The sequence below is a fragment of the Aptenodytes patagonicus genome, chromosome 1, assembly GCF_965638725.1.
Source record: "Aptenodytes patagonicus chromosome 1, bAptPat1.pri.cur, whole genome shotgun sequence".
NCBI classification, from domain to species: Eukaryota; Metazoa; Chordata; class Aves; order Sphenisciformes; family Spheniscidae; genus Aptenodytes; species Aptenodytes patagonicus.
Genome location: NC_134949.1, coordinates 77,004,215 through 77,028,068, shown reverse-complemented (window position 1 = coordinate 77,028,068; position 23,854 = coordinate 77,004,215). Strand labels below are relative to the sequence as shown.

General features: G+C 43.2%; 1 protein-coding gene across 2 annotated transcripts in view; it reads left to right on the top strand.

Moving 5' to 3' along the window:
* Positions 1-23,854, top strand: part of ITPR2 (inositol 1,4,5-trisphosphate receptor type 2) — a 271,888-nt gene that overhangs the window by 140,047 nt on the left and 107,987 nt on the right. For both annotated transcript variants that reach the window (XM_076343386.1, XM_076343377.1), the window contains 3 exons: positions 3,529-3,719; positions 4,575-4,717; positions 6,751-6,859. In XM_076343386.1, the coding sequence (XP_076199501.1) occupies positions 3,529-3,719; positions 4,575-4,717; positions 6,751-6,859 (443 nt within the window). The remainder of the gene's footprint in view (positions 1-3,528; positions 3,720-4,574; positions 4,718-6,750; positions 6,860-23,854) is intronic.

The window sequence follows — 23,854 nt, the reverse complement described above, 5'->3', positions numbered from 1 at the left end:
GGTGTCGGTCTCTTCTCCCAAGTAACAAGCGATAGGACGAGAGGAAATGGCCTCAAGTTGCGCCAGGGGAGGTTTAGATTGGACGTGAGGAAAAATGTCTTTAGTGAAAGAGTGGTGAAACATTGGAAGAGGCTGCCCAGGGAAGTGGTGGAGTCCCCATCCCTGGAGGTATTTAAAAGACATGTAGATCTGGCGCTCAGGGACATGGTTTAGTGGTGGACTTGGCAGTGCTAGGTTAACGGCTGGACTTGATGATCTTAAAGGTCTTTTCCAACCTAAACGATTCCATGATTCTATGATTTTACTGTGACCTGGCTGCATTGGCAGCACTGTGTTGCTTACTATTTCCACGGGTACCGTTTGCTTGCTTATCTTGGCTCAAGTGTGGCTATGGCTGATAGCATAATTGTGAGCAGCAGATTGAGAGTTGCTCGTGCAAAGGATTTCCTAGCAAATTGCATTTCCTCCGAGACTGGCAAAACAGTGTAGTGTATCCAGGGTGTAATTAGCCCTGTGCAGGGTGCCCTAGGTAGGAACTGGGCAGTATATAAGCCTGCGCTATGCCCTCCACTGCAAGGCAGAATTCACCTTAGCTGAAGATGTGCTAGTCCATACTGGTAAGGATCCTGCTTGATACATGTGGTACCAGTTTACATACAGCCACGTAGCATGCTTTTTTCCCAAGTTCACTAGTCAGGTGAAAGACACAATTTTACCCCCTCCTAGCTCCTTTGTCTACCAGCTCTAACCCTACTTTGGAAGTTTGAGTGCCGTCCAGAAGTATTTCTAAGTGGAACAAAAATACACATGCTTTTAAATATTTTATGTTCATACTTTAAGGGAGATTGACACATTTTGAAGAGGAAAGCAGCCTACAACACCTAAATTAAAAATAAATATTTATGTTCACATTTGTTCATCAGCTTTCCAAAATGTAAAAATATGTTTCATGTTGTTTTAAATAATGAAATGTGAAACAAATGAAAGCTAAACTTTCTACAAGCTGCAAAGAAATAAGAAGACAAAGGTTTTGTTTATAGCTTAGACTTCAACAGTGCCCTTTGACAACCAATACAAATCTTAATTACAAATGGAATTATACATATAAGAACTGTTCAAAACAAAGGAGTATTTTTTTTCCTCTCTCTCTGGTTTTCTTTGTGATAGTTTTAATTAGCTGCAACTCTTTGAACAATCATAGTCCTTGACTGCTCCTCAGACACTGATGGAAGTTGTTAACTTCAAATGACATCTATAGGACTGCAGAAGTCTGGGTTTTCCTCTGAACAGCATGCTCCCCATTGCTAAATTTACTCCTGGATATATGAGGATTCTGCATACATACCATTTAATTGAGAAGTGAGCATTGTCCGATAACGTTCCAGTGATTGACATTAGGACACAATAAATTGGATTAATAGGCTGCAGCACCCTACCCACACTGGCAGAACTTTAATGCACTTCTGTAATAAAGTAAGCAGCAACAGGGCAAATGTGTTTTGAAAAATAACCCAGTCAAATAATATGGAAAAACAGTCATTAGAAATAATGGCCAGCCATACATGGTATTTTCCTCATGATAATCAGGAACCTTGCCTTCAAAACAAATAGTGAGTGGAAAGGAAAAGTCAGTTGCCAGTGTGGAAACTGCTGCACATCTGCTGCTGTGAGGATTCGTGTACGGTTGTGGGGAAATGTGTCTTCCCATCTTGACCTAAGAATTTTTTTTTTTTAATTCCCTATGGCAAACTGTTTAAAAGAACGTGCCTACCAGAAATAGAATAAGAGATCTCTCTTCCATCCCAGTTAAACAGCCTAATCCACAGGTGGAGGCCCTGGTCCTGCATCAGGATACACCCTTGCAGTGGGACGAGAGGAGGGTGCCCTGCACCCGCGGGAGCTATTAAAGGGATGAAGAGACGCGTGACAGACCACTCTTGCCGTAGTCTGTGAGATTGGGGGTTGAGGTGTCACAGCCAAATTTAGGTTTATAATAAATGCTGCCGTTGCGATATAGTATTCGGGGGAAGAGAAAGTTTCTGCCTGGGGTCTGTGACTCACTGTGCTTGGCAGCACACGAGCCTTCATTCATCAGAGCTGTATGCCTGACTCTGCTTGCACGTACTCCTGTGGGGTTTGATGCATGGGCTGTTTAGCAAAGAAGGGCATCTGTTGACTTCACAAGTTCAGGACTTAAAGTTGTATATGTTTTAAGAACTGGGAGGGAGGGGTGGAATACTTTTGATGCCTTCCGCTACTGTGGAAAGCGTGCATGTTAGTGCAGAATGGTGGGGAAATGCCTCAGAGAAATGTTGTGCGGAACTGTAATATGGGCTAACGCTTTCCTAAAAATTCACCTTGTTTCAATAAGGAAAACTGAAAAATTAGTTATTATTAGTCATTATTACAAATGAACTAGAACTGCTTCTCCATTTTACTTCTAAGTTTTTATTAAACATAAACTGTGCTATGGCAATTAAGTGGAATGACATAAAATACAAAGCCTAATCACTGGAACGTGACCTAATCTTTCAAACAGAGATACTGCTGCATCGATCTCTTGTTTATTTGTTGAATTTCAGACGACTCATGCTGAGCCATAGAAGAATGTCACTCTGATCTCCAGTGGAATGGAGAGATGCAGCTAACACAAAGATTTTCATAGAGGAGAGGGCAGATACCTTCTAACATTGTCTTTCAAACTTCCTTTTCAAACAACAGTTCAGGATGCACTAGTACTTTAATAGTGGATGCCCTGTAAGAATTCGTGCAAGTCTTTCCTCAGATTTTTTTTCTGTGATATTCTCTCTTTTGTCACTTCCTAGCCCTCAAATCTAAAAAAAAAAAAATTAAAAAAAAAAAAAAAATTGCATTTTTTTAACTATTGGTTAAATTTGTTTAAGTATCAGTTAAACTATCACATGTTTATTAACTATCAGTTATATTGCAGTGGCATCCAGGAACCCCATGGTTTAACAACCCTGGCTGTATAGGAAACTGAAGGGAGAGAGAAGAGGAGACAGTCTATTTCAAATTTAATTTGTATGCACTTGGTTTCTCAAGGTCTTCACAAGAGAAATACACAGATGCACTTGGGATAAATTGGCTAAATGTGCATATGTCCACTAGAAAGAAGAATTTTTGAATTTACTTCTGAATAGAGTAAAACTAGCTGTTGAAATAATAATAATGCATATTCTTTTTGTTAATCATTAATATTTCTGGATCTGATTTTTTTTTTTTGTTAGTAAAAAAATTACTCTGTTTTAAAAATAAACGTCTGTACCTATGAAAATATATACTGGAAATGATCCTCATCTCATTTAAAGTGGTACAGCTTTCTTTCTTTAACTAGATTACAGCTGATTTCTACCAGCTTAGGTTTTTGATCCTTATTTTTAAAACCTGTTGAAGTGAGATCCCCCTGCCCCTTAGCTTCAAGAGTATCAGGATTTTGCATGCCATGATCTTCGTAAGATTTTCAAGTTTTTGCCACTGTAAATTTCTTCTTTTTTCTTCCTATTAAAGCAAAGAACCGTGGGATTGCAATTCCAGTGGATTTGGACAGCCAGGTCAACACCTTGTTCATGAAGAGTCACTCTAACATGGTGCAGAGGGCAGCCATGGGGTGGAGAATGTCAGCCCGCAGTGGACCTCGTTTTAAAGAAGCCCTTGGTGGGCCTGCCTGGGATTACAGGAATATAATAGAGAAACTACAGGTACAAAAATAGCAAATGGCTTGGGCAGTAGTTGTGGTAGTGCATTTATCTAATATGTGCCAGATGTGGAAAACACCAGAGAGAGACTCATTGCATTTTTCCTGCTGGATTACAGTGACCTTTGCACTTCTAGGTGGGGGGAGCGGAGGGCTCAGCTCTCCTCTGGTGTCTGTTCAAAGTGAAGCCAACATGCAGAGCCTTTTGATCCATGATCTGAATTCGGCTCCTACAAAAGTCAACAGAGAGGGGTAGGAAGTAAGTTCTTTTCCCCAGAGTGGTTCGCAGACAAGGATCTCCTTTCTGCCTTTTCGTGGTCACATGTGCTGTTTTGGCTGCAGAGGAGGTACTGGGCGTTTTACGAGCCATTGTGTCAGATCTGTGTCACTGGAGAATACCTGTAAGGTGGAGATCACCTTGTGCACCTAGTGGTTAAATGACATCAGGAGTTTATGAACTAAGAAAACAGCAGGACTTAGACAAATGGAGAAGCCCTAAATACCAAGGAAGCAACACCTCAGGTGGTACACTAACACCACGTATGACAAGCAGTGTTTTTCCAGCACACCATCTTCTTGACTGTTGCTGAGTGTTTTGTGGGCATTACTGCAGAGGAGAAATTTGAGAGAGAACAGCAAGGTCGACAGTAATGGGCACCTTCCCGCCCCTTGAGGAGTGGCATGAAGAAAGGCATGAGATCGCTTTACTGTCACCTGGGTTAACATGGGCTCTTGTTGCTGGCTGTCAGAAGTGGGTCAAACAGCTCATCGCACAGTATTGTGCAACTCCACAGCAATGTTCCTCTAGTTTTCTTGGTCAGACATGGTTACAAATGACATTCTTCTTCTTTTTCCCTAGGATGTAGTGTCCTCCTTGGAGCAGCAGTTCACTCCCATGATGCAAGCTGAATTCTCGGTGCTGGTTGATGTGCTGCACAGTCCAGAACTTCTTTTTCCTGAGGGGAGTGATGCCAGGATAAGATGCGGTGCTTTCATGTCCAAGTAAGTGGTGTAAGGAGGGGCCTATTTGCTTCTTTGTAAAGGTGGCAGGGAGTTGAAATTTTCAACAGCCCTTACCTCTGATTCTCAACAGTGACTTAAGCATGTAGGTGTCTGAGTTCACACTGAAAGCTTAAACTGAGGTCTTTCACTGCATGTTTGATGTTTCCCAGCAGTTTAGGAGTCTGGAGAGGAGTCGAGAGAGAGGTTGCTTGCCTTGCCTGCCTAGAAATTGAATGTTAGTAGCTTGTTAAAATTGTGACAGGCTCAACGTACTTCTGTTTTCTTAATGGGCTACTTTTGCTATTAAGCTTCTCCAAATCTACAGCAGAAACTTAGACTTTCCATGGTAGAATTTTCAAGAATTCATAGGGAGGTGGGGTGGGGTGCTCAGGGCTAGATTTTTTTTTTTTGTAAAGCAAATAAATCTTGCGATTTTTATTTTAAACTGCCAACAGCTCTTTTAAAAATACATTTCACTGGCACCCCTACCTGGTCTTGAATTATTAGATGTTTTATTTGCAGTCTGTGCATTGGAATAGAGTCTTGCAATTTTTTTATTGGTCCTCAAGTGAGATGTCCTCACTGCCCTTGAGAAACTATAATTTAAACAGAGGTAACTTGGGGGAAATGAATGCATTTGGCAGCTCTCCTGATTCCTTGGCTTTTTGCATATTCTGCAGAGGTAGTGTTATAACAATATACTTTATATGTTTGGAAAAATTAAGTTAAATTTTGAGCTTGTCCCATCCCATCCCCTCTGTCCAAACTCCTTTCAAAGTCAGCATCAAATCAAGTCGAGGGCTGCTGGACGTGGCCCATGTAATCCAATAAGCAGTTTTCTGTTTTATTTAATTAACTTCCATGGCAAAGGAATGCTTTGCGGAGCTATGCAGGAATCCTGAGATAAAGGTGTAACTCTTTAAAAATATTGTTAGTACTGCAGGCCTGAGAGCTGCATTGTTTTGGACTCATAGCTCATGAAATTGGTGAAGATGACAGTGGGAGAGTCCTGCGCGGTGTCTCCACTGAGCCCAGGATGGCATTAGTGCACTAACTTAGCAGCGATCTAAATATAATCAGTTCCGTTGGGTTATGGAGCACTGGTCTAGACGATGCAGTTTCATTCCTCCAAACCCTGTTTTTGGTGACTGTTTGTGATTTAGGACCATTAATGGTGCCATCTTTCACTGTAAATTGGTGGCCACAGTGCCTTTGCTGTATACTGATCCTAGGGCATAATTTGATGAACACTGTTCTATCCACTATAACCCAGCACTGGTACTGATGGAAAAAAAAACCTGTCCAAGGCCTCCAGATTTCCTCCTCCCTTCTGTTTTCACAAACATTTCTCCAGCAATGAGGTGAACCAGTGTAAGGACTTGCTGTGCGCAGAGGCAGAAAGGCTGCTTCTGGTATTGGCTTAAGCTGATTGAAACCCAAACTCCCATCACAGTCTCAGCTGGAGTCAGAAATGTACCTTGTTTTCTGACTTGAAACAGTCTTGTAAAGTTGTTGTGTGAATGTAAACAATGATTATGTTTCATCCAAATGTGTGCATTTCTGACCGCTTCCATGTCAGGTTTTTGCGGATCCTTTTGGCTGGATGCCATTTGCTAATTATATAATAAATATAATCATCATCAAGGTTGGAAGGTGTAAAGGTTGTAGTTTTTAAAGTTTGCAAGATGCATGGTGAACATTGGTTACCTTTAAATAAAGGTTAAAATAAATACATGGTTACCTTTAAATAAAGAAAGGATGAAATAGCAAGTTTGGATCTTAATCTGGAAGCACTCGTAAAAACTGGATATAGAATTCTGCCTTCTGTATGGGCAGTAAAGTATGCAAATTGACACAAAAACCTCATAACACCTTGAAAGTCCCATTTCCTTTTTAATTGTGATTTCTCTTGTCTGCTTTTATTCCTTTCCTTGAGGAAAAATATAGTGACAGGCAATTTTTGCATAAAGAAATTGTAGTATGGCTTAGGAACAATGTGCAATGCTCTTTAAGGTTTAATATTTTACTTTAAGGTTGATTAATCACACAAAGAAGCTAATGGAGAAAGAAGAAAAGCTCTGCATTAAAATTCTTCAGACATTACGAGAAATGCTTGACAAGAAAACTAACTTTGCGGAAGAGGTACTGCTACCATTTTAGTATATTTTAGTATTAAATATAGAACTAATAGCATGGTATTAAAATGTTGGCTCTAGGACAGTAACAGAATATGACATGATTTCAATTTCGTACATGTTTTAAAGATAACGTGGTGTCTTAGGAACAATGCGGTAAGGCAGAAAGTAAGATTGGAACAAAAGAAACTATCTGCCTTACATAGTTTTGTATCAGGGACTTGACAAGAGTCAAGGCAAGGAAGATGAAATGAATTACCACTAGCGAGTATGACTATATACGATATTTCTGGAGACTGGTCTTCTTATGTCACATCTGACTTTATCCATCATAAGATCAACTGGAAATATAGGGATTTTTAATTGCAAGTGTACAATTTTTCCCTGCTGCCTGTGGTGCCAGACTTTTGTACTCCATACACTTTTTAATGCTCGTAAATGTGTGACGGGAATATGTAATGTTTTAAGCAGAGCTGCCAGTTTTGGGGAGAAGTGACATATTCTGTACTCTGTAAGTGTCTAATTATTTCTCGCACTCCTCTCTCTCCCCTTATTGCCCAGTTTTCTGTTGCAAAACCAAGTTTTTCAAATAGCTCTTTCATCTTGCCTGTGCCTTTGGGTATCAGTAGCTAGATTCAGATTTACATGTCAGCTGTCCCTTCTTTTTGAGCCTGATCCCTGTGCCTTTTGTGTGGTTTCCTCTTATCTGTGTTTCTGAGTATTCCCCAAATTCTTTCAGTATTATTCACTCTTAACATGAATCATAGAGCTATTATCTAATCTTTCAGTGCCGTCATTTTCATTTGTTCACAGCTGACATGTTTAGTCAAGTATGTTCATGGGTTTCACTTTACTTCGAGAAAGAATATTGATTACAACCCTGTGTCACACTGTTTCACTGTCTTAGGCTTTTACACCCAAATATTTTCAGATACCTAAGCAACAGTGCTTATTCATGTTATTGTACCTGGCAAAATTATCCACCATTCAGGTATACTAGCTATGAGATTCAATCTTAACCCCAGTCTAACCTTAAGAAAAATAAAGTCTATGGCGGTTAAGATGTCCATGCCTATTTCTGGGTGTTTGAGATTTTACTTTTAAAGTTAAATGTTTTGGTCCTGTCATATGATGTGATAAAGTACCAACACACTCTTTTTGTTTTGATTTCAACATATGGACATGGGAACATATTGCCCAAGCTTCTAAGCAACCTGCTAGACAGAATAAAAAAAATCTCAAGGCAGAACAGTGAAATGAAGACAAAGGCAGCAATAGCAAAATATCAGCCTTGCTCTATGCAAAAACAACCAGTGCCTGCAGAGCAAACCAACCCCTCTTCACCTCCTGCAAAGAATCTAGCTCGAAGAAAAATGTGGTTAGGCCTGGACAGACAGAAATTTTTTTTTAACGTCGTAACAAGAGTTTCACAGATGAAGCAGATATTATTATTCTTCGTTATTATTCACACTTATTCTAATAGCTTTCTGGGTCCATAATGCCACTGCATCACATGGAAAAACTAATTTGCTTTTGTAACTGCATGCTATGATGAACTTTGCCAAACCTCTCCAAAATAGTTGCATAGACCCACCAAAAGTTAACGTCATCTCAGGACTACAGGGGAAAAAAAAGCAGTGCTTTAATGTATGACTTAAAACAAGCAAACAAAAAACTTTCCTTTTAATTAGGTTTAATTAGTTTTAATTGCTCTTTGTACCCTGTTGTGGATGCTCATACAACGAGACTGAGTCGAGCCACCAGAGGGAGTGTGCTCCATTGGTATGCAGGGGCTCTTCACCCAGCCAGCCCAGCCTCTGGTTCTTAGGAGTGGACAAAGGAGGTGTATGCCCAGACCCCTTGCGTGACTGCCACCATCTCAGTAGGGCATGGTGGGTGGAAGAGCCCTTCGGGAAACAGAATTTCTCCCTCGTGCTTTCTCTTGAGTCCCATAGATTTTACACTGAGGAACGTAATGAATCAGTGCAAACAAATAAATGAGTAAACAAGCTTGTATGGTTTGCAAGTGCTTCTCTGGCTTGCTACTCTTATGAGTCATTGTTCATGGTATGGACTTCAGAATAGTAAAAATAGCACAATGAATAGCCTCTTGTGTGTGTTTCCAACTTTTTTTTGAACTGTGATCTCACTGCCTGCAAAGTTATTCAGCTATGTTATGCAGATACTAAAAAAAAAAGTAGTAAATACGTAATGGTAATAGCAAAACAAAGCTACAGAGGGACATATGACATTTTGACAGGAAGCCTGAGTTTTTTAATCATTCATCATACTGTATTTTGTGTGATAAATTTGACAGAAATAGTAAACCTCCAGTTTCTGCAGACTTTCCCACAGTGAGAAACAAGGAAGAAATCATGAAATAGAATTTCTTCCTCTCTCTTTCTCTTTACCTCCCACAGTTGAGATCCAGGTCTGGAAACCTTGCCTTCCACTGTTTTTGTCTTTCGTTTGACCACTGGAAGGTAGCCTGTTTTGTTGAAGGAACAGGAGGAAAAGATGGCTGTAGTGCTTATTTCACTGTTTTTTATGCCTGTTCCTGTATCCACTGTCTCAACTCTATTGTTGTGCCTCCCCTTGTTGGTGTGTTTCAGGGCTGCTCGTGCTCTCCTGGCTCCATCCTCAGTTGCCCTTGCAGTCAGCCGTTGAGGCAGCGCTTGCTTGTGTCTTGCTTTGCTTAGTGCTGCAACATCTAATCGTGTTAGGAATCAGTGTTTAATTTCAGAAGTTTGATTTAAGGTATATAAATGACACATAAAACCTCTTGGTCATTGCTTGGCTTTCATAAGTAATTGTGGGTGATTATTACTATCTCTCGGAAGTTCTATGTTAAGTCCTAGTCCTATTTGTATTGATTGGGTAACTAACTGGAATGAAACTTGATCTACAGCCCATCACTTACAGAAGGCTCTTCTAGAACAGTGTTAAAACACTTGGGTAAAGCAGTGTGTGGACCAAGTCGACATTGCCTCTGTTCTGACAGTTACTGTGGTAGAGATAAAAGCCTACTTTAGACTGACTGTTTTAAGAAGAGGAGAGACAGGAGAGACAAAGGACTGTGTTTGGACTAGATCTGCCCCATCTATGTTTGTTTTTTTGTTGCTGGCCATTTTTCTACCCATTTTACAAAACCAGAAGGATCTTAGTCTAGAATTTTTGAATTTTTAGGCAAATCTTTTTTGTCCTTCACCATAGTGCTTGATTTCAGTTTAATTTCTGTGTGAATGCTGCCTCTAGACCTACTTACATGTCTCAGTTTGAATCTGAGTAGCATTTCCAAAAGCACCTGAGACACGTAGACCACTGATGCATGTTCACTTTGCAAATGACTGGAGCAGTTTAAAATCTTAGCATTCTCTTGCTGCTCTGCGAAAGCGACTGTCCCTACAACGGAGCTTGTGGGCCAGGAGGGGTGAGTCCTCCCAGCTGCTTCAAGGAGGGTGCAGAAGCTTAAATTAAACCCTCCCTCAGTGAACTGGATGAAGTTGTTGAACTCTTGACCAAAGTGTGTTTGTATGGCAACTTCTTAACCCATTCCAGCTGCTGGCATGTCAATGCCTTGGGCATGGACAACCTTCTGATTTCCCAACTGTTCTTAAATGAGGTCAGCATCTCTGGGGGAAAAAAATACTATCTCTGATAGCGTGTGTATATGACAAGTTTAGTGTAACAATATTGGCTGATCAGAGTATTAATGGATGATAGTGCATTACAGAATATGGCAGAATCCAAGCCTGTATACCCTGCCAACTTGTAGTTCCTAAGGGAAACACTATTATAAATAGATTGAACCCTTCAGTAAGGGTTACTTGTGCTGCAGAACACAGACTTTATACTTTTTTCCTGCTTTAGGTGTTGAACTACTGTATAAATAATTGAAAACTGCATTTTTAAGTGTCAGTAGAACAAAGACTGTGTAAGCTGCTTAATTGTCAGAAATAAGTAGCTGTGCTTTTTGCCTTTTTTGGAAAAAATTATGAAAAATGTTGTCTTGCTCTTACACGTTTGCACTAGCTTCATGATTTAAAATCATAGAAGTAGCTTTGTAGCCTTTAATTTTGCAGTGTTAACGTTTCTGCATTCCACTTTAGATATGAAATGTAAGCTGTCCTCTCCTCTTTGTTTTCAGCAACAGCACCAAATATATATGTGAAAAAATAGTACAGCTTCGGTGTAAATACAAATGTATTTTATTCCTGATGATAAGATGTAGTCCCTGATATGGCCACTATCAGCTCTTGGTCATTTTGTGCCAGAAGACCTGAGTCTTTTCATGGAGTTGACAAAACTCCAATGAGTTTGTCAAAAGCAATTGTCCCAGTTCATGAATGTATTGATCTACCAGTCAAGCTGAAACCAGTAGGAGCTGCAGGTCTTTTTCTGCTGTGAAAAATGGTCTCAATGTGTCTTAGAAGCCAGGAGGTGTTGCTGGGAGCCACTGCAGTGTCCCAGTGTTGCAGCTCTTTGAATCAAAGACATTCTCAATTTAAACTGCATTCTATTCTATAGCCTTTTCAAGATGATTTTACCTATTTGCATCTGTGAATTAGGCAGCATTCAGATAAATAGCATATGTAGGTAAAAATAAAAGGGGAAAAAAGAGAATAATTCTGAATATGTGGGGCTTGCTTGAATGTATTATACCTGAAAAGGATGCTTACTTTAAATGGGAGGAAGAACAGGATCTAAAATTCCTTTATTTGTGTTATTACTGGCATTTTGGATTAGTGGCACTGCAGGCATTCTGAAGAATTAATTTAATTTTTCACCATTTCTGCTGTCTGTTTTATTTGTGCTCATTTATAGAAATGCCTATGCACTAGCCTGTTTTTTCTCGTTGTCAATAGGCCATTCTCCTCACTAAGCTCAGTGTGGCTGTAAGGTAATAGGGGGTTAGAAATACTACAGGAGAACGTTTAAGCTCAATGCTGTTTATATTGATTTTTTAAAAAAATCACTTGAAATTTCAGCTGGTAAAGGACATTTTTGCAGTATCCTGCATTAAAAACTCTCTCCTTAGGAAAACAGCCACAGTCTGGGGGGGACTGGAGGTGCGGGGAGGAAGAATGTTTGGTTGCCTCTAGCAGTGCCAGCCTGGTTGCCGTGGCCAGCGCGTACTTCTGGTACGGCCAGGAAGCCGCTGTTGTGGCTTTGTCGTGGTGGTTAAGTGATGAAGTACGGCAGAAAGGTCAAACACTGCTGGGACAAACCCCTCCATCTGTGCGATGGTTTACGTCAAGGTGGTGGTCTGTTGCAGAACCTAAGCCTGCACTGATTCATTGCAGTGGAGGATTCAAGCTTTGCTATTGCTGTGAATCCTCCGAGCCTGTAATTGCAGCGGCAGGAGCATCAGAGCTTTCAGATACGCAAGACTAAACACTAAATGTGGTCAGACCCTTAAAGTGTGGTAATTTCTCATTATACCCATACGCTGACATTTTACAAGCCAAAGAAATAAAACCTACAGAGAAACAAACCAAGGCAGTTTCACTTTTCCCCCCTCTAGGCTTCAAGCTGGAATAATTAAGCACAGAGATACCACAAGGCATGCAGATACTGTTGTTTGTGCTAGCTAGGTGTTGTTAGCCATAGTGCCTAGTGCCTCAGGCCATCGGCCGCTACGGCATGTTGTTATTACTGCATGTTCCTGGCGCTCTGACAGGCAGTATCAACTAGACTATTCTGAAGTAGCATCCCTCATCTTTATGGTATCCCTTATCCCTCCTGTAACATGCATGGTTCTGGACTCAAGGAGAGTACTGCTGTATGCTGTGGGGGACATCCCCCAGATATTCTGCTGGGTTTCCAATCACATACATTTACAGAGAGATTTATTTTGTTGCTAGTGCAAAAACCTGTAAGTACTTGGTATATGAAAAGCATGACTTCTTTTTAAGGGGAGATTTTTTTCTGTAAGTAACAGGCCTCAGAGATTTGATCCAGCTTTGGACTGTCACCTGCTTGTGTTCAGAAGCCTGTTCAAAGCGACTTTACTTGGGCCAGTTGTGAGGTGCTCATAGTGGTCTGTGTCAAGGGTAGTTTCAGGCAGAGTGCATTGGTCTTGTTGACTGGGACAAGAACTTTAAACTGAAAGTCATATATCAAGGACAGGTAGGAGACAGCGCTTCTGACCTCTTATGAAGTGTTACGTCCTGATCTAGTGAAAGGCAAGAGCACTTTAATCTGCTGCTGGGAGTGAAGCACATGCCTAACTACTTTGCAGGACCAGGTGCATTCATGCTTTTGCCCTCTCTTTCATATGTATAATTGTTAACTGTCACTGTGATCCAAATATATTATCTCCAGAGACTTGAAGGTACTTCTAGCTCAAGTGATAGTTGAGTGAGCAATGGTGTTCACTACTCACTGGTACTTATTCTTCTTTGTTTCAAAACCTTGGTTATTTTTTGTTTGTTTGTTTGTTCTCCAAGTCACAAACAAATCTAGTAGCAGGGTGCCAAGGCTGAAAAAACACATGGTTGTAAACACATTTCTTTCGAAAGATTGTAGCCTCCTAGCAGCTCATATTTATAAAATTTTAAGAATATGGTATGTTGTTAACCAGTGTTGTTTCAGAAATACTAAGCTCCAAATCCTGATTGATAAATTGTTTTGGAACTTGTATCATCTGCCTTTCTCACATATATGAACTTTCCTCTAAAGGAGCATCTGATACTGTAAAATATTTTTTCTGTAGATACTGATTTAAACAGCATCAGCCAAAACAATAACAAACTGGAGTAGCTTGTTCCTTGCTCTGAACTTCAAATGACCAACTTCTGCTCTGGAATTTCCCGTTTACACAGTGTATGTGACATAAGGATGCTCCTTGTTTTCCCCTTCTTTTTTCATATCAGTTCCTTTCTGTGGATCTGATCTTAAGAACAGCAAACCAGCAAGGTTTTAACTGCCTGCAAACTGTTTGGCATCCTTCTCTATTACTTTTAGTTAAAAACAAATGGAAAAGAGTGCAAGGGAAGAGAGCTGTTTAACAAATGAAACCTTCAGAGCTCTGAATATGATTCATCTCACCTTACTCAGGTACAAAATTCATGGAACTGATCAGGATCCTTTATGTGAACAACAACAATTGGATTTTATTTTTGTTGTTGTTTTGAATACAGGTGGGATGGATTTCACTAAAGACTTCAGTTCACCAAGAAGTTAAATTCCATGCTCACTATAGCTATTTGAATCAAATTCTACACCATGAAGGCATCAGGATAAAGGTTTTCTTTCTGTCTGGTTTTATTTGTATATTTTAAATCATGAATAAAGCAGCCAAGATTTTTAGGAATTTAGTAGAAGGTTCTAGCAGATACTAGATTGGCAAGGGGCTAGGTAAATGACCAAAGGTATCTTGTAGGTTAATATGTAAAATGAGTCAGCAGTTTTATCATGTGGTTCACGTCTCCAGGTGTGTGGAGTTTTGTGTGAGGATATATTCATATGCATAAATATAAATATTTATTTTAGATGATATATTCCTATCCCGTCTCTTTTTTTAATGAGCAGCATATTGCCTCCATGGTGGAGTCATATTAGAAGACAAGTATTTGAATGTGCATTCTGCGTCCTACCATATTGTTCTGTTTTTTAAATCATAGAATCATAGAATCATAGAATCATAGAATCATTGAGGTTGGAAAAGACCTCTAAGATCATCGAGTCCAACCGTCAACCCAACACCACCAGGCCCACTAAACCATGTCCCTAAGTGCCTCATCTACTCGTCTTTTAAATACCTCCAGGGATGGGGACTCCACCACTTCCCTGGGCAGCCTGTTCCAATGTTTCACCACTCTTTCAGTAAAGAAATTTTTCCTTACATCCAATCTAAACCTCCCCTGCCGCAACTTGAGGCCATTTCCTCTCGTCCTATCGCTTGTTACTTCGGAGAAAAGACCAACACCCACCTCACTACAACTTCCTTTCAGGTAGTTGTAGAGAGCGATGAGGTCTCCCCTCAGCCTCCTTTTCTCCAGGCTGAACAGTCCCAGTTCCCTCAGCCGCTCCTCATAAGACTTGTTCTCCAGACCCCTCACCAGCCTCGTTGCCCTTCTCTGGACACGCTCCAGCACCTCAACGTCCTTCTTGTAGTGAGGGGCCCAAAACTGAACACAGTATTCGAGGTGCGGCCTCACCAGGGCCGAGTACAGGGGCACGATCACTTCCCTACTCCTACTGGCCACACTATTTCTGATACAGGCCAGGATGCCATTGGCCTTCTTGGCCGCCTGGGCACACTGCCGGCTCATGTTCAGCCGGCTGTCGACCAACACCCCCAGGTCCTTTTCCGCCAGGCAGCTTTCCAGCCACTCTTCCCCAAGCCTGTAGCGCTGCATGGGGTTGTTGTGGCCGAAGTGCAGGACCCGGCACTTGGCCTTGTTGAACCTCATACAGTTGGCCTGGGCCCATCGATCCAGCCTGTCCAGGTCCCTCTGCAGAGCCTTCCTACCCTCGAGCAGATCAACACTCCCACCCAACTTGGTGTCGTCTGCAAACTTACTGAGGGTGCACTCAATCCCCTCATCCAGATCATCAATAAAGATATTAAACAAGACCGGCCCCAGTACTGAGCCCTGGGGAACACCGCTCGTGACCGGCCGCCAACTGGATGTAACTCCATTCACCACAACTCTCTGGGCCCGGCCATCCAGCCAGTTTTTGACCCAGCGCAGAGTCCACCTGTCTAAGCCGTGAGCCGCCAGCTTCTCGAGGAGAATGCTGTGGGAGACAGTGTCAAAGGCCTTGCTGAAGTCCAGGTAGACCACATCCACAGCCTTACCCTCATCCACTAGGCGGGTCACCTGGTCATAGAAGGAGATCAGGTTGGTCAAGCAGGACCTGCCTCTCATGAACCCGTGCTGGCTAGGCCGGATCCCCTGGTTGTCCCGCTCATGCCTTGTGAGCGCCCTCAAGATGAGCCGCTCCATAATCTTCCCCGGCACCGAGGTCAGGCTGACAGGCCTGTAGTTCCCCGGATCCTCCTTCCGGCCCTTCTTGTGGATGGGCGTCACATTGGCAAGCCTCCAGTCATCTGGGACCTCCCCCGTTAACCAGGAAGTTTTTAACGGAGTAGATGTTCTTGCTTAGAATATAAAGTGTCTGATATGTGTTAATGCTCTCAGAGTTACTTAACATGAGGAAAAATGTAATTCCCACGGCCACCCTAATTTTAGTGATTGGTGCTTGTTTAAAGTATCCAGTTGACATCCCAAGAGTCCTGTGTCTGTGCTTATTTGCAAAGCAGGAGCAATTCACATGGGTGCAATAAGGTTTTCCTACCCTGCCTGTCTGATGCTGGGAGGAGCTACACTGAGGTGAGAAGGGGAGTTCAAAGGAACATGTGACTGATGAGTATGGGGAGAGAAACAAATTGCAGGCATCCTGAAGTTTGAGATAGTTGTAGTTTTTCTTGGGAGTTAGGAGAATAAAACTACATAAACCTTTCTCCTGGGTGAGCCTGGAGGATGTTTCTCCCCACACGCCTCCCGCCCCCTTTGAAGTATTAGTTGCTATACAGAAGGTCCAAATTGCTGAGCAGTTTCTGTATCACTGCCGGGTAACGTTTGTAATTTTTACTGGTGAGCATAGAGGAGTGCTGCAGTATCGCAGAGACCACTGTGTGGCAACTGTGGACTTTTCAAAAATGTCTCCTGTCTGTGGGAGCAGATCAGCTGCTGCTGCTGCTGCTTCTGCACAGCTGAATTCCTGCAGCAGTCAAATGTCTGCAGTCGTGGAGGGGGCGAGAGAAAATGTCTCCTTTGGTCTTGAATTTCCTTGGAAGAGGAAAAGGGTTCTTTTGTTTTCTGTTTTTTTTTGTTGTTGACTGTCACAAATTTGCTGTTGCTTTATTTAATATGTTTGAGCAACAACCCTGTTTGTACTTTGCAGTCGCACCAGAGATAGCAGTGAGCAGAATTCAATGCATTGTATTAAGGATGGCCAATGAATATTTATGATAGACCTAGGGAGCCAGTAATAAAAATGAAATCGGCATGATGCCACTAGATCCAAATCTTTGATCTCTGTTTTAAGAGAAAATACAATAAAGCAGGGGCTAATGGACTCATTATAGTGGAATGGTTAGTTATGATTAGTTAGGGCAGTGTGAATAGGTGGTGTTACATAAACTGCTTTAGTCCAAGATTTACGATTCAGAAAAGTGTTTCAGGAACTGAGTTTCTACAAAAAAACTCAGTTTATGATATTACTTGGTTTAGTCAGTCCAAACACAAAGAACTAAAGATGTATCTCTTTCAGGTATCAGAATGGGCAATGCTCTTACCTTACTGGGGGAAGCAAAAGCAGTAAGAATCGACAAGGCCCTTCTACTCAACCTCTTTCTGTGCTTCTGCTCCTCCTCTGTCACCCTGTGAGCAGGTAGGGAGGGCTGAGCACAGCAGGAAGGTGGAAATTGGATTCTACTCCAACCAGACTGTCTTGTTGGATACCAGATGTGAGGGGACACTTGGGGTTATCAGCAGAGAGGGGAAAGCTCAGGGTTCTGCATCACCCAGGAGGATGCAAGGGTCCTGGCTGGAGATGTATGCCCCGGCTGGAGCCACCTACCTCCACTGGGAGCAGGGAAGAGACTACTGCAATGTGCTGAAGCAGCTTTGGGGAAGCCTAATGAAGGAGTCAGTATTTGACAGGGACGGGGAGCAGGAGCGAGTGAGCCATTTTTCTTTTTAATGGTTGCAATTACTTGCTTAACATCCCTGACACACTAAGCAAGACGCAGAGGAGGGTTGATTCCAGGCCGTAGATGAAAGCTGATCTTGAAGTCTCCGTCTAGCCAGACATGAGGAGGAAATGGAAACTCACTGTTTTCCGATTTGTTTCATACTGATGTAATTTCTAAGGGACTTCATCACTAATGACATCTGGCAAGGGATTAGTCTGTAATGTGGTCCAACTCCCCCCTCTCCCCCTTTTCAAGAAAAAGAAAGTATATGCTATATTGAACTTTGGAAAACAGCTATTAAGCAACCACAGTAACTGCTTCTGATAGGATTTTTTTTTTGTCTGATGAGGGTTTTACCCAGCATGTTTGGCCTTGGAGGAGCGCCTGGATGGTATTGCCAGCTGGAATTGTCAGAGCTGCTTTGTCTTCTGTCCCAGGAAAACAGAAGCCTGGCGGGCAGTCACTCTCGCTCTTATTTCATATCCCTGCTTAGTCAGAGTTGCCAACCCCAAGCACTGAAAACCCTGAGTCAGGCCACAAACAAATCACGAGATTTGGCTTGAAAATCATGAGATTTTTTAATTACAAGTAGTTTATTTGGGATTTCTTTGAGTCTTTAGTGTGTCTGTTCTTCCAATTTTATTCTACAAATCCCAGAGCTTGAAATATGCTTTATTGAATTATGCATGTGTTTGTTTACTTAAATGAAAGCCAGGTTCATTTATGGTTACCTGACCTCTGGAGGTCGTGGGGAAAAGACCAGAATATCTAAATGATGTGCGTTGACCAGGCTGCTCAATGAGGGGCCTGTTCTGGAGTTGGTGATTGCCCTGAGGATTATGAGTTTAATTATCTTGGTGTCACTTTGACCCCTAGGCTTTTTGCAGAGAGCTTTTTAGTTGGGCAGAGCCTGAAAGTGTTCTTTCAGTTTATGGCAATGAACACTTTGTGCAGGTTGTGCCTTGTTTACCTTGCAACAGCTTTTCATGGGCAGCACGTGGCACCTTGCCAGTGAGGCCCGATTAATCCATTTTCTTCCCACTGCAATTTCACCATTGCTCGGGTCTTGCTCAGAGGGCACACGTGCAAAGGCTCTCTGCTGTACACAGAGCATGACGTGCTGACACGGTGTGGATGTCAGCGAGAGGCTGTGCTGGCTCTGAGCTGGCTGAGCTGTGAGACAAGGAAATGTGCTCTGAAGGTTTGGACTAGTGTTGGTAACTCCAGATGCAGAGCTGTCATTTGGGGTTGGAGAGAGGACCTTGTCACTCTGAAAATTCCTGTTGGCAGAGTTGTCCAAAACATTTTGTCCCCAAGTACTGAGTAGTTACGCTAGCGATGTCTCCTTATATTCCTTTTTTCTGCAAGCCTTTTACACCCTCCCCTCCTTTTTTTTTTTAACCACCTTCCTCCTCTTTCCTGCAGAAAACTTATTTTTTGACTCCTTAGTTGTATATGGTAGCATTGTGTCCCATTAGCCCCACATCCAGTAGGGCTGGATGCCAGTCTGTCTGTCTCAGCTGCAAAATAAATGTATATAACCTTGACTCTCAGGTCTTTCAGTACGAAGACTTCTTACTGACTCCAGGTGAACAACAAGCTTCGCTTGAACCAGGTGTTTTCTCAGCTATGACCAGCTAGAGGTTCTCAGCTCTAGGGTTCCCCCCAGGCCATGCTAGTGGGTGCAGTTTAGCCCTTTAGGAAATCAAACTCTTCTAAATATACAAATATTTGACTGTGGCTCTCTAAAAATGAAAATCTTTGCATTTAAACAAATGCTGGAAGACCTGCGTGTTGTTGGGAAGTTCTTCCTCTTTTACTAGTCAGGGCAGTTTTTTCAAAGGGGCTAGAAATGTCGCTGGAGAATAGAATATACAGCCTGAGCTCCCTTGATTTTGCGAAGAGACCCATATTAACTAGGTTGCTTTTGTGAGGCAGAGGAAATAACAGTGGTAATTCACTGCTAGCAATAAAGTGGGTGATGGTCAGTAAATTTACCCTGGATGGCACAGAGGATTGTTCTGGTTATATGTCAGTCTTTATTAAATTTGTCCTGGTTGTTGCTAGCATTCTGTTCGTGTAGTCATTTTAATTCTGACAATAAAACTGACCATAAGGACCTAGAAGGGGCCGTTTGAAAAATGGAAGTTGAACAGTTTAAGCTGTCCTTTTCTTCTTTTTCTTCATATTTAAATATTCTTACAGTGACTAATGTCACGCATGGGAAAAACTCAGATTTTGTTATTTGAGTTTGGATTTTTGTTCTGGTGCGGTGTGGAAATGTCTGCATGAAAAAAAAACCAAACCTCAAACAGAGTAACAAGTTTAAGAGGTTACTTTGGGCTGTGGTGTGCTTAGTCAGAAACGAGTAATTTCTATTGCAGAAGTCTGGGCAAAGTGCTACCTATTTCTGCCTGTGTGTGCAAATAACCTGCTTATGCCACACAGCCAAAGGAAAGGGAGTCAAATGAGAGCAGTGCTGGCTGCGTTTGAGCATGCCGAACATGCGTGTTGAGCTAGGATTAGGAGGTGGCAGATGAACTGACTCCTGGAGTCCTACCTGATGCTCTGTGAGGTTGGTTAGAAGGGTTTGCTCTCTGGAATGTGGTCTGCAGAGAGTCACTTGACTTAAATGAAGCTGTTTATATAAACAGATTATTTCCATACCTATGATACTGAAAGAGCTTGTTTTAACTCAGTAGCAAATTCTAGCATACCAGGTAATCTAAATACAGGTCTTTTACTTCCTTTTTAAAAAAAAAAAAAAAAAAAAAGAAAAAAACAGGAAGTCAACTAGTTGATATATACTTTAATTCAACGTATATTTAACCTAATTTTTAAATGCTAAACAATTTGAAACTGGAAAAAAAAATTCCCTTGAATTTTTAAACCACCTCTCTCTTTCCTATTTTTGCACATAGTTTTTCCTTTTCTGTTTTGTTCTGATTTTTAGCTGAAGAAAGAGTTTCTCTGAGAGCAGGAAAGGAAGTGTTGCTGGGATAATGTTTTCTTTTGAACTAGCCAACAGTTTATGGCTTCTGTGTCTTTAAGTTCAGTACTTTGATCGCTATCTGTCTGTTTTGCTACTAAGCCCCATGTAGTGTGATTTTACTATTGAGCCAGCTGGGGCTCTGCCCCATGCAAGAACCATGAGGTAATAAAATCAGAGTAAATGAAAAGTGGTTTCTCAAGCCCTCTGCACGATTCTGAACTATTAATTTCCCACTGCAGCTTTGCCAGCTGAAAAGTAGCTGCTTTACTGCCCTGGACTACGCCATGCACGTACATCTCCATCTTCCAGCAGGGGCCTCCAAAGCCACAGAAGGTGGCAAACCAGCCGCCGGGCAGCTGCAGCAGTGCACAAAGGGGCTCTTTCAGACACGTTCTTGCTGGAAAAGCACATGTGCAGCTAAAACAAGTTACAGTGCCCATCTGACTTGAGCAAGAGCCACCCTGGGGAAACTGTCTTTATTTTTTTTCTGAAATTGGTGAATAGATACAGTGCCCTAATGGTTGTTTCTGACTTGATGAACGCTGTGTCTGGGCCCAGGACTTAGTTCATTCTAGGTTTTTCTGTTGTGAGAAGGGTTGCTGAAGGACAAGGGAGGGGAACTGATCTCCCCTCTGACGGGCTACTTGAATACGGCATCGCTTTTTGCCCCGAGGTGCTGCCCAGTACTGTTGCTGTGCACACGTGTCAGTGCAGCAGAGGGTGCTTTTAAGTATCACAAGCTAGCTCCCCTTTTGGGCTCCTCTCCAGAGGACCGAATGACTCACCTTCAAAGGTCTCTCTGAAAGTGGAAGCAGGACTTTGCGTATGACAGTGCAGAACCTAGCAGCTGGCAGGGTGCCCATTTTCTCCTCCTTGTATCAAGCAAACGGTGTGCTCCTGGGCTTTGTGAATGAAAGATTTGTTGGAAAAAAAAGGTATGAAGTCTTAACAGACACTGATTTAGTACGCTTGGCTTTGGATTATCTACATAAATTCTTGTTCTGAAGTTGGCTTCTATTGGGAAAAAGCATGCTTTTTAAAATTTGCTGAAATGTTGGCTCACATGAAGAGTGACTTCTTGAGTTGTGCAGACTTCAGAGATGCTTCCTGCTGTGTTGGCCAACTTGACTTGCAATGCCCGTTCTCCTGAAGGAAGAATTCTGGGCCAAGGTGGCTCCAAAAACCTGCAGCCCAAGAGGGTGATCCAAGAAAAGACAAGGCACAGGGGCTTTGTACGTAGTACCCTCCCTTGCAAACCTCCCTGTGGGATGCAAGCACTGATGCTGAGCATGGGTGGGGTGGCTAGCAGCTTCCAAGTCAGTAAGCTGGATGTCGGTACGAGACCGGTGCAAGTTCGGATGTGTGTTAATCCTGCGCTCCTCCCAGCACTCAACTGTGATCTGTGGGTGTTATATTTAGCGATGCAGACCTGCAGACGGTGACATTGGTAGGAACCCCCTTGCCTGAAGTGGATCTAGCCCTCGTCTTTGACACAGGGAGGAACATGTTTTATCCCCAACCGCTAATATATATCCATTATTAAATAGTGCCTGCCTTCTTTGTGGAGAACCGCTCCAGGTGAATGACACCTGGTGCGATAAGTGTGCGCCAAGCCGGAGAGGGCCGTCACCCAGACCTCGCTGCCCGTGCTCAGCTGCTGCTTAGGATGAAAGCCGGGCACGGCTGGGAGAGCAGGACGTGGAAGAGCAGTGACCCGGCCTCTGGCCGCCCTGCAGCGTGCGGGGCGGGAGGCGGGGCAGCAGTCAGCCGGGTCGGGGCTTGCCCGGCCCCAGACCTCCGCACAGGTGCTGCGTTCCCCCGGTAGCCTGGGGTCAGCATCGGCGGGGCGGGGGGCGAATACAAGGCGCAGGGTTTTACCTTTAATATCCTACACCTCTCCGCCTGCTGTAACGGCCTTTGCGGGGCCAGCGATTTAACGAAGCGTTTCGACTGGTCGGAGGAGCGGTCCCGCTTTCGTTCGCTGCCGCCACGGCCCCCGAAACCCGTGACTGCGCACGTGAGCGGTGCGTGGGGAGGGGAGCGGCGGGGCGGGGCGGGGCTGGCGCGGAGGCCGGCTGCCGCTGAGGCGCGGGCGCGCGCGGTCCCCACCCCCACCCCCCCGGCCGGCGGCGGCGGCGGCGGCGGCATCATCGTGCCGTTATGTAACGCCCGCAGTGTCTGGCAGCGCGCGCCGGCGGGGGCGCGTCACGTGTCCGGCGGTGCTCCCGGCCCTGCAATTCAATTAGATTGCTTTGAACGATCGTGAGCCGGCATGAGATAAGCCTTTGCTGCTAGACACTAGAAAGCGAATGGGTTGATTAGCTCCGCACATGAATTGATAAATTGCTCCCGTAATTCCGGCAGGGATATTTGCATTGCGCGTACATCATCGCGCCACCGAAAAGAGCCCGAAATTAAGCATTATGTAACCTGGCTTGAACAGCAACAACAGCAGCAGCGACAAAAGGAAACAAACAACAATCTCTCCTCCTCCTCCTCCTCCTCCTCTGCCCTCCCGTTGCCAAAAGATCCCAGAACAAGGTTTTGTTGCTTGGCGGAGGGCTTCGGTCCTCGCCTGGTTTGCCGTTGCCTCCAAAAGCAGTTTCGCAGGCAGCAAAGCTGAGCCTTCAGGTTTCGGGATGATTGACAGGTTAGTCGTCAAGAGGCTGACGGTTTTGGCAGAGGATGCTGGTTTGCAGACACTGAAGTTTGTGCATGCAGGTGGCCTGTTAGGACTTCCCATAAATTATTTTATGCGTGAGACTCCCTGGTGGCATTACACAGGGGTATCTGTATGAAGCTGCAAATGTTCTTGCCGTAAACCTCGTGCCTTTTATCCGTTTCTCTGCAAAAAGAAGGTCCCGTGACTGCGGGGCAGGGGGGAAACCAAAACGCGGAGGAACTGGGGCAGCTTAAAATTTAAGCAACGATTTTTATTAATAAGCAGCTGAGGAGCAAATTGACATAACAGAGCTGAAAGAGAAGCGATTCCCCCATCCCCACCCCGCAACATTCACCCCATCTTTTCTCCAAAGTACGTTTTGAAATTTCATCATTTCTCCCCTGATGGAAGCTAATGTTCATTGTCTTGCCCTTGAAAAGAATAATATTGCTGCCCAGGAGCTGCGAAGAAACCAAACCCTCTGAAATTTTAAGCTGTATTAAATCTTCCCTGCTTTCTAAGGGCCCGAATATACTGTTTACAGGCAGTCTGATTGCATGGCAGTCAAAACATTTTCTTCTTAAACATTTCCCCTGCCACCACTATAGTAAGAAAATAGCCCTTTATAAAGCTGCGCTTG